This window comes from Tupaia chinensis, unplaced genomic scaffold (assembly GCF_000334495.1).
Source record: "Tupaia chinensis unplaced genomic scaffold, TupChi_1.0 Scaffold000455_1, whole genome shotgun sequence".
Taxonomy (NCBI): Eukaryota; Metazoa; Chordata; class Mammalia; order Scandentia; family Tupaiidae; genus Tupaia; species Tupaia belangeri.
This window is the reverse complement of record NW_006159963.1, coordinates 482,548-493,398: the sequence shown is the minus strand read 5'-3', so window position 1 is coordinate 493,398 and position 10,851 is coordinate 482,548. Positions and strand designations below refer to the sequence as shown.

The window sequence follows — 10,851 nt, the reverse complement described above, 5'->3', positions numbered from 1 at the left end:
CCGCTGCGACGTTCTGGCGGCCCGAGCGCGCCTAGTCGATGTGAGCCCGGCGCGAGGTCCCGGGCCCCGGGGCGCTCGCTCAGGTCAGTGCCGCTCGGAACACGGCTCTGGGCGCTGGGGACCTGGTGACCTGGGGCGACGAACGGGTTGAAGGGATCGGGAGTTCATTCTAGAAATGGGAAAATGGGTTCTCGGAGTTACCGCCTTCTTGTGCCTGGGTTCCCTTAGCTGAGAAATGAGTTAACGATGCAGTCCCAGGGCTACCCCGACTTAGAAAGCTGATGAAGTCTGGAGAGGTGGTTTGTGAACTACAAAGCAGTGTGCTAATGTGGGGGGACTGCGCCATAATTGTGGGTCTGCCATGGAAACAGGTGTGTACGTGGGCTGCTGCTGGAAAGGAAGATAACAGTATTCGTGCTAAATGACCGCGAGAGCAGGCATTTATTGTGCAGTGCTAGACGCTTTGCGTGCGTTGTCCTGTTTAATCCCCACAAAAACTCGTAGGTAATGCCGCTCGCGGTTACATTTCACCAGTGAGGAACTGGGCTTGAATGAGTTGTCTCAGGTACCCAGCAACAAGTGGAGTTGCAGAGCCAATATTTTATAAGCACCACTTGTATTCCTTCGAAGCTTTTAAAAACCAATGCAATATTTAAACAGTTAGGGTATTCACACACAGAGACAGTTTTCAGTGTAAAAAGTTGTACAGTTGGAACTGGTAGGTGGCGTGGTGGTTACAGTCCCAGACCTGGCGGTTTGCTTTTTCACTTTCCCTCTCTGTCTCTGGTCAAATTAAAATAATAATTAAATTGAAATGAAATGATTCTTTAAAAAACAGTTGTACAATGAAAAAGGAAGTCCTCTTACTCCTCAGTTCTCTCTAAGAGGCAACCAGTGTGGTCAGTTTCTTGAATATTCAAAGTATAATTTATGTAAGGTTAGAGACATATGTAAATGTCCACACCCTCTGTACACCATTAAGCGTGATAAGAAAAGACACGACCTCCTTCACAACCACAACTGCAAGAAACAGATCTTGCTTTCAGTCTTGATTAGACTGGGTCCTGGTGGAGTAAGGAGGAGAAAACACACAACTCCTAGTGGTGCCAAGTTTTGGTTTTTTGTTTTGTTTTGGAAGGGTGGAGACTGGGTAAGATGTTGAGCCTGCCACTTCCTGTGCAACTCTGGGAAAGCCACTTCTTGGACCATAAATTCCTCCATTGATTAGTTAAGGTATCGGCAGTATACTGATAACCTTTCCATGAAGTTGATTATGAGTAGTAATTTAGCCTTTAAAAGTAGTATACATAGGAGGCTTTCATAAAAGGTAATGTTTATGAGTAGTAATTTAGTCTTTAAAACCAATATAAACATGAGAGATGCCTAAAGGAACCTAGGGAGTTAATGGCAGAACCAGAAACCAAATCCAGACTTCAGTCTCCCAAATTAGGAGACTTTTCATCCCACCAGCTATTTCCTCAGAGCTCTGTGATTGTTAATATTGGGGGAGGGGGTAGCCAGTTTATGTTTAGTCTAGGATAGGGGAAAAGGGCAAGACAGCAACGGATGTGGGATAGAGGAAAAAAGGGCACCTAGTGAGAAATTCTAGCCCCAAGTCATTAACTGCCCTTAATTGTAAAATTAAACCCCTAGTAAGTTCAAGTCCTTGAGGTTTTTTTTCCAGATATCTTTAAGAGAAACTCTGATCACAGGGGTGAAAAGGATGTTAGTAGTTATCTGTTCCAACTGAGGGCCACCGAAAGCTTTCCTGTCAGGTATCTATAGTAATAAAACTAAGGAAGTGCCATTTGAGTTAGCCTTGAATGTACCAGATACCCTTTTTTTCTGATTCTCAAGTTGCATGACACTTCCCCTTCACAGATGACTAACTGAAACGTAGAAGTTCATTGAGAGACCAGCAGGTGGTGTAGTGGTTGAGGCACTGGACTCCCACTGTTTTAAGTCCTGGACCTAGCTGCTCGCTCGCTCGCTCTCTCTCCTTCTCTCTCTCTCTCTCTCCCCCTCTCCCCCTCTCTCCCTCCCTCCCTCCCTCCCTCTCTCAAGCACATGTGCCCTATAGCAAAATTTTAAAATACTACTAATAAAAAAGTTGATTGAACATGCCTGTGATCACATAAGAAGCAGCCAAATCAGTAATAGATTTGACTGGTTCCAAAGTATCTTTTTAAATAATGATTTAATTTTATTTATTATTTAATTTGCTATAAAGCACATGTGCTCGCCTAAAAGAAAGAAAGCAGGTCACTGAGGGGGGGAAGACGGGTGGGGGGGGAGGAGAGAGAGAGAGAAAGTTGCCAAATCTGGGACTCGAACTGCAGTCAACCATGTGGGAGTCCAGCATCCTAACTAGCATACCACCTGCTCCCCCCACAAAGCATTTTTATTTCCTACTCTGCCTCTGTGTCTAACTGTCCCTTACTGTTAACAGTCATGGGAAGCGCATCACTCTGGAGGCACTATTCCATTATTGGAAAGCTCTGATGATTTAAAAGTGCCTCTTCATGTTGAATTGAAATAATTCTTTCTGAAGTTTCTCCCTGGGGATCTTGTGCAACCAGTACATGATGTTCTAAGAGCCTCTTTCAAAGAATTCAGCTTAGACCTGTGTTGTTAAGAAAGCTGTCTCAGGACCGGCAGGTGGCTTGGTGCTTGAGGGTGCTGGGCTCCCACATGGCCGAACACGGTTCGAGTCCCAGACCTGGCGACCTACTTTATCACTTTCCCTCTCTCTTACTCTGTCCTTCTCTGGTCAGATTTTTAAAAATAAATAAATAAAAATGGATAAAGCTAAATAAAATAAATCTTAAAAAAAGCTGCCTCTAAATAGATAAATTCTTTCAGAAAGATAAATGGTGTTTTCAGATAGTGTGTTCTACAGAGTTAACAGAACTTGCTTTATTATTTTAAAAAATCTTTGTCATAAAAGTCAGATGAAGAGCTGGAAGAAAGTCTCCTATAAGAGGTTGAACAACTTAAAGGGCAGTCTCTAAGAGTTGGGGGAAAAATTCTCACTGGGAGTTGGAATATATAAATCCTCAGAAATGACTGGACTCCATAAAGGTGGACACTGGAAAACTGGTCCCATAACCATTGGTGGTGTCATGGGCATATTAATTTGGCGTGTTATAGGGCATCTTTTAGAGATTTACAAATGATAGGACCTTGATCATGTTTTTGTTTTTGTTTTATTTTGTTTTGTGTGTGTGTGTGAGAGAGATTTTTGCTATGGGGTGTGTGCACTCACCAGAGAGAAACAGAGACAGTGAGAAATAACTCCCCCAGAGGCAATGGCCATGCCACAGTCCCTTCTCCTCCATTGTCCTCTCGAGATTTTGGGCATGCACACACATGTGCCCAATGTGAGTTTTAAGCTACTGTGTCCAGGATTTGAACCATGGTCAACTACGTGGGGCTCTAGAGCTATAACTATGACACCGTCTGCTGGTCTCCTCCTTGGTCATGTTTTACTGGCTACTTTAACTCTGCCTTTGGGTCATTTAAATAGCAGTTCGGCTCACATAAATAAAGCATTTCTCTACCCAGAGGTGTATGTCATAGTGTATGTGCTCCTATGTTTGTGTGTAGAATAATAAGAAAACTGCCTATACATTTCACTGTAAACATTAACTTCAAAGCAGGGGTGTGTGTGTGTGTTTTAAGAGAGATTTTTATTATAGGGCACGTGCACTTGCCGGAGAGACAGACAGACAGAAGTCAAGAAGTCACCTCCCCACCTCCCCCCTGCCCCCAGGGGTTGGCCATGCTACAATCCTTTCTTCTCCATTCTCCTTTTGAGATTTTGGGCGCACACACACACACACACACACACATGCCTGGCGTGAGTTTTAAGCCACCGGCGACGGTTCTCAAACCACGGTTGACTATGTGGGAGTCTAGCGGCTTAACTATTACGCCATCCCTTGGTGTGTGCTTTGACTTTTTAGTGTTAATTAGCCCACCAAAAAAAAGGTTATTTTGTCTTGTGGATAATTTTTTTTTTTAGGTAGAAATTTTTCAGAAATACAGAAAACTGTTAGGATTCAGAGGAAGGAGGGGGCTTATTATTTTGTAATGTGTTGGTAAAACTTTTAGCAAACTAATTATGTGGCAACCTAGTAAATCCTTAATATAAATTAATGAGTCCTCTCTCTAGCCAAACTCTTCAGCTTTAAGAGCATTATTTTGAAATCCAGTCATAATTCCTGCAACAAAAACTGTTAAACAGCAGATGATGTGATTAAAAGATTGGATTGCTTCTACTGATAGATAAATCAGACTACTTTTGTCTGAAAACATTCAGACCAGATTTGATATTGGCAACTTAGAGTTTTGTTTTTTTTTTAATAATTATTTATTTTATTTATTCACTCATTTATTTTAATTTGACCAGAGAGAGACACAGAGGAGGAAAGAGAGAAGGAAAGTAAGAAAGGAAGCCACCAGATCCGGGACTCGAATCGCAGTTGGCTCTGTGGAGTGTCCAGCACCTTAACCACTATGCCACTTTGTAGTCATGCGTCGCTTAACAATCAAAGCATGTTCTGAGAAATGCGTAGTTAGGCAATTTTGTTCTTTTTTGTTTAATGTTCTGTAGGGCATATGTGCTAGCTGGAGAGAGAGAGGAAAAGTGAGAAAGCACACCCCCCAGGGGATTACCACACTGTAGTTCCTTCTCCTCCATTCTCTTCTTGGAATTTTGGGCAAGCGTGCACCCTTCCTTGCCTGGTGTGTTTTTCAAGCCTCCAGGTTGAACTGTGTAGTAAGCCCTGTGGGATCCAGCCACCTTAACCACCACATCACCTGATGGACCTTGATTTCCTTCTTCTGCAAACATTATAGTGTATTGCACAAGCCTAGCTGGTATAACCTACTACATGCCTAGGGATAGCCTTTTATAATTTGATCCTATGGAGCCACTGTCATATATGTAGTCTGTCATTGACCAAAAGTTGTATGTAGCATGTGGCTGTATTTACCGTACATTAACCAAGTTGGAAGGTGAGATCTGGCTTTTTGTGTAGATCTGATCTAGGTGACATGTCTGGAGGTAAATTTATTCCTTCTTTTTCCCGCAGTAATTTGGACGTAGTTTTTAATATAAGAGTAACATTCTTGTGAGAAAGCAAGTAACCGAATTGGAGTGAAAGTGATTTTTAAATCATGGAAATGCTTAAATGTATGAAAATAAAGAGAATAAAAAAACACTATTTACCTGTCACCTAGCATTAATTAACATCTGTCAATACATGGCCCATCTTGGGAAAGATGGTTTTTACTGCTTTTTTTTGTTGTTGTTCTCTGTTAGTTTAGTCCCTGTTGTTAAGAGTGAGTTGATACCTGTTGACACTAATGTTGGATGCTTTAACATTTTTTTGCCCAATTATTCCTAGAGCAATTTGTCATTTTCCTAAAGGAGAAAATGGTATAATCAGAGAGACACAATACCCCAGATCTTATCACTTGATTGTAGTTCTGCTGGTTGTCACTGACTTCATAGAGAGGGCGAGTGACAGGCACTTTAATATCTCTGTGACTGTGGGCAAATCATTTAATCTCTGAGCTGGAGTTTTTCTATCTGCGAAGTGAAGATGCAGATGCCTGTTTTGATATCTTTTTTTTTTTTTTTGTTTTGTAATCATTAAGATTATTAATTTGCCTTATTTATTTTTTTTAAATTTGCCTTATTAATTCAGGCTTACAGGCTCTCTGGGGCACATTGTTAAAATGTCGTCTCTAGCTCATATGAAGCTTATGACCAAATTACTTTTGGTAGTTCATGTTCTAACAGGCAGTGCCATTAAGAAGGTGGAGGAACCAGAATACTTGAGGCACATAACTTACTACATCTGCTTGTTTTCCTTTCCCCAACCCTTTTTGCCTAAACATTTATTGCAAAAGAAAGTAGTCAGCTTTGTGACTTTGGTAACAGATGAAGTTATGCCTAACTTGAAATTAACACCCTGGGTTATTGCTCTGAAGACTTGCTTTCTGGTTGTTACATCCTGGTGTTTAATTTTATGATTTTGGTGCCCAAATAGGGCATACTGAGGAATTAATAAGGAGACACTGTTGTTTTATAATGGTTTTGTTGTGGAGGTATATTATAATATACACTGTTTGGTAATAAATGAATACTTTGTAAATGCTTTACTGTGAAGATGCATGTAGCATGTGCTAGACTTCAAAAGGAACTGACTTATGTTTCAAACATCATGATTTGTAAAAGTATGTTCTCAGATGTATTTTCTTCAGTGTGCATGGACATTTTCAAATCAATATAATGTATTAACTGTGAAGTTGTAGTAACTAAGCATAAAATTGTAATGCCAAGTTTTGACACTAATTTTTAATACTTCATTTATTAGCAGTCTTACTTGAACGGTCTTTTTGAGCAGAACTAATACAATATTTTGATGTGCCACAGGTAAATTTTTCCATAACCTTATGGAGAGAAAGGACTTTGAGACATGGCTTGATAACATTTCTGTTACATTTCTTTCTCTGACGGACTTGCAGAAAAATGAAACTCTGGATCACCTGATTAGTCTGAGTGGGGCAGTCCAGCTCAGGCATCTCTCCAATAACCTGGAGACTCTCCTCAAGCGGGACTTCCTCAAACTCCTTCCCCTGGAGCTCAGTTTTTATTTGTTAAAATGGCTCGATCCTCAGACTTTACTCACATGCTGCCTCGTCTCTAAACAGTGGAATAAGGTGATAAGTGCCTGTACAGAGGTGTGGCAGACTGCATGTAAAAATTTGGGCTGGCAGATAGATGATTCTGTTCAGGACGCTTTGCACTGGAAGAAGGTTTATTTGAAGGCTATTTTGAGAATGAAGCAATTGGAGGACCATGAAGCCTTTGAGACCTCATCTTTAATTGGACACAGTGCCAGAGTGTATGCACTTTACTACAAAGATGGACTTCTCTGTACAGGTAAGAGACCTCAGAATTCTCGTTTTATTTCATTTGCATGTCTTAGTGTATACTCATAAAAACAACCAACCATACAAGTGTTGATTATATGAGATACCTGTAACAGCATTGTTTCTCTGATCCCCAAGTACATGCTCCCTCCCACGATCCTCTTTTTTTTCTTAAGAGAAGAAAATCATTTTTATGAAGTTTCATGACGGGACCAGCAGTTGATGTAATGGCTATGTCGCTGGACACCCATGTAGCCCACCGTGGTTCCAGTCCTGAACCCGGTGGCTTAAACTCATGCCGAGTGCATGTACTTGCGTGCCCAAGAGCCTGAGAGGAGAATGGAGGAGAAGGGATTGCGGCGTGACCATCCCCCCTGGGGGGTGATTTCTCGCTTTCTGTCTCTATGTCTCTCTCTGTCTGTCTGGCGAGCGCACGTGCCCTACAGTGAAAAATCTCTCCAAAAAAAAAAAAAGCTTCAGTTGTTTTTAAAAACATAGTATGGTTCAGAAAGTGTATATTACTTTTTCCAACACTTTTTTCTTCCGTATATAGTCCTCTCAGTTGTTCATTTTTCCCCCTATCAGCAATGATTTTGGCAAAAAACAGTGTATTTTGGGTCTCTAGTCTTAGTGGGCAGTTAGGTCATTTTGGATGAATTACTTAACTTCTCTGGGTTTGTTTCCTTGTCTGTAAAATATAGGAAAGATCAGGGTCAGGTGACATGGTGAAGGCACTGGACTCCCACATGACTGACCATGGTTTGAGTCCTGGGCCTGGTGGCAAGCACACATGCCCTATAGCAAAAATCTCTCTTAAAATTAATTAATTAATGAAAAAAATGACAATTATATGGCCAGCTAGTGGCACGATGTTAAGGTGGCTGGATCCTACATGGCCAACTGCACAGTTTAAGGCCCGGGCATGGTGACTTGAAAAACAGGCCAGGTGCCTGTGCACATGCACCCAAAATTCCAGAGAAGAATAGAAAAGGGATTGCAGTGTAGTCTTTCTCCCTGGGGCATGCTTTCTTATTTTCTCTCTCCCACCCCACAACCCTGTGAGCACCTGCGCCCTGTAGTAGAAATAAAAAGATAATTATGTAGTTTTGGCAAACTACAAATGTTTATTAGAAAATACTCTGGATGGGAAAAGGACATCAACTATCTCTAAATATTATATACCGGGTACCAAATAGGCATCAGAATCTTTGATAAGAATATTGATAAGCTATTCTAAAATCATAGGCTAAAAATGATTTTCACTGCCTGCCAAAATGTATTGCCTATAACTTGGGCACTGATTATAATTACTTGTAGAAACACAAACCCATAAGTGGAAGATCACATATAATTTTAAATGCTAACAGTTATACATACTGCATGAAGTTACCTAACTGCCTACTTTAAAAATATCCAACTATCCAGGACCAGCAAATGGCATAATGGTTACGTCTTTGGACTCCCATGTAGCTGACCACGGTTCGAGTCCCAGACCTGGTGGCTTAAACTCATGCCAGGTGCGTGTGTGTGTGTGCCCAAAATCCTGAGAAGAAAATGGAGGAGAAGGGATTGTGGCATGGCCATCCCCCCGGGGGGTGATTTGTCTTGCTTTCTGTCTCTCTGGCAAACACACGCACCCTACAGCAAAAATCTCTCTCAAAAACAACAATAGAAATCCATCTGTGGGGGCCAGCAGATAGTGTGGTTTTTAAGGTGCTGAACTCCCACATGGCTGATTCCGATTCAAGTCCTGGATCTGATCACTTGAAAATCACACTAGGTGTTGAGACCAGCAGATGGCATAGTGGTTGCATTGCTGGACTCTCAAGTGGTCAACTGTGGTTTGAGAGAGAAAGCAAGAAATCACCCCCCCAGGGGAGATGGCCATGCTACAATTCCTTCTCCTCCGTTTTCCTCTCAGGATTTTGGACACGCATGCATATGTGACTGGTGTGAGTTTCAGGCTGCCAGGTCTGGGACTCAAACTGTGGTCAACTAAGTGGGAGTCCAGCAGTAACCATTATGTCATCTGTTAGTCCCATAGTTGTGATTTTAATAAGTATGAATCGTTCCCTTTGTGTAAGTATATCATCATCATTTAGCAGTTTCCATATTAGTACATAACCAGATTGTTTCTATTCTTGTGAGTATCTTCGTTTACATTACTTTCTTTTCCCTTTATTATTTATTAATATATGGGGCAAAAGCCTAGAAGTCGAATAGTCAGATCCAGAAGTACAAATGATTTTATAGCTGCTCTCAGCGTCCTTTCCAGATAGCCCGAATTGGTGCCATGCCCACAGCAGTCTTAAATAACTTGCTTCAGGGCCTACAGGTAATGTGGTGGTTGAGGCGGTGGACTCCCACATGGCTGATCATGGTTCGAGTCCTGGACCTGGCAGCTTACTTTCTCACTCTTCCTTTCTCTCTGTCTCTCTCTGGTCAAAATTGAAGAGTAATGATAATAAATAAAATTAAAAATTAATAAATCTTTTAAAAAATAGCTTTCTTCTACAAATTCTCATGAGACTCAATTTTCAGATTTAAATAGTAACATTTAAATAGTTACAGAGATACATTATTTTTCAGGATAGTTTTGAAATTGCATTTGTTTATAATTTGAGGATATACATTTTCCCATATGGTGAAATAGTCTCTGAAATACAAGGCACTTTGTCAGTTTTATAAAATAAACACTGATTTATTGCATTTTAAGGTTTGGTTGGTTTGTCTTCCTGGATTTTCTTCATGCTTTTTATAAGCCTGATAACTGGGACATCATTGATTCTTCTATACTTTGAGGTACTTTCCCAGTTGGGGCAATGCCTTTTCCATGTCCTTTTTTGCCTCATGATCTATGGCAGGCATTTTTTAAAAATTAAGATACACCTTGGAACTCAGAACTCTTCTCCACTTAGGTGAATACTGATGGTTGACTCAATGTTTTCACAACTACTTCTAGCTTTTATTTCCCCCTTCTCTTATCAAACTTCACTTTGAAATTCAATAAAACCTTAATTGGGCTGACTGGCTACATGGCCCGGAGATAATACTGCTCAGAAGAAGCCAGATCCTTCATGGTGACTACAGTTTGAATTCCTAGCCCAGTCAGCCTGAAACATGCAGGGGATATGTGCAGGTGCCTAAGATTTGATGAGCTGGAGGACTGGAGGATAAGGATGGCCATGTGACCAGACTCTGGAGGGTGCTCCTGTCTCTTTTTCCTTGTCTCTCTTTCCCTTTTTTCTAGTGCACGTGTGTACTGCTCTACTGTGAGTAATGAAAAAAAAAAACAAAAAACCTCAGTTTACTGGGGATCTGTAATAAATGGGAAATAGTCCTTGAATTATCAAACTATCTGGAAAGTTAATAAGTATAATAAGTACATCCAACCCTGCGTTTTAAGATTATTTTCGGGCCAGCTCCATGGCCTGGTAGTTTAGGCGATTGTACCCACATGGCCAGTTGCATGGTTCAAGTCCTAGACTCAGGGGCTTGAGAAACATGCCGTGTGTGTGTGTGTGTGTGTGTGTGTGTGTCCATCCAAAATCCCAAAAGGAGGGAGAGTTGAAGGTGAAGGGATTGTGGTGTGATCATGTTCCATGGGGGTTGTTTTCTCTTCTCTCTCTGGCTAGTGCACATGTTCTGTAGCACATAAACAGATTATTCACTTTTTTTTTTTTTTCTAAGAGTTTTTTTGCTGTAGGGTGCATGCACTCAAGACACACAGAGAGACAGATAGACAGAAAGTGAGAAATCACCCTCCGGGGGATGACCATACTGCAGTTCCTTCTCCTCTATTCTCCTCTTGGGATTTTGAGCATACACACACACACACAGTGTGAGTTTGAAGTCGCCAGGTGCAGGTCTTAAATCACAGTTGACTGTGGGAATCCAGCGATGTAA

The 10,851-nt window shown here is 41.2% G+C and overlaps 1 protein-coding gene across 2 annotated transcripts in view; it reads left to right on the top strand.

The window, feature by feature from the left end:
* Nucleotides 1-6: 6 nt before the first annotated feature.
* Nucleotides 7-10,851, top strand: part of FBXW2 (F-box and WD repeat domain containing 2) — a 37,429-nt gene continuing 26,584 nt past the window's right edge. For both annotated transcript variants that reach the window (XM_006155485.3, XM_027774566.1), the window contains exons 1-2: nucleotides 7-83; nucleotides 6,446-6,955. In XM_006155485.3, coding sequence (XP_006155547.1) covers nucleotides 6,466-6,955 — 490 coding nt within the window. In that variant the 5' untranslated portion in view covers nucleotides 7-83; nucleotides 6,446-6,465. The remainder of the gene's footprint in view (nucleotides 84-6,445; nucleotides 6,956-10,851) is intronic.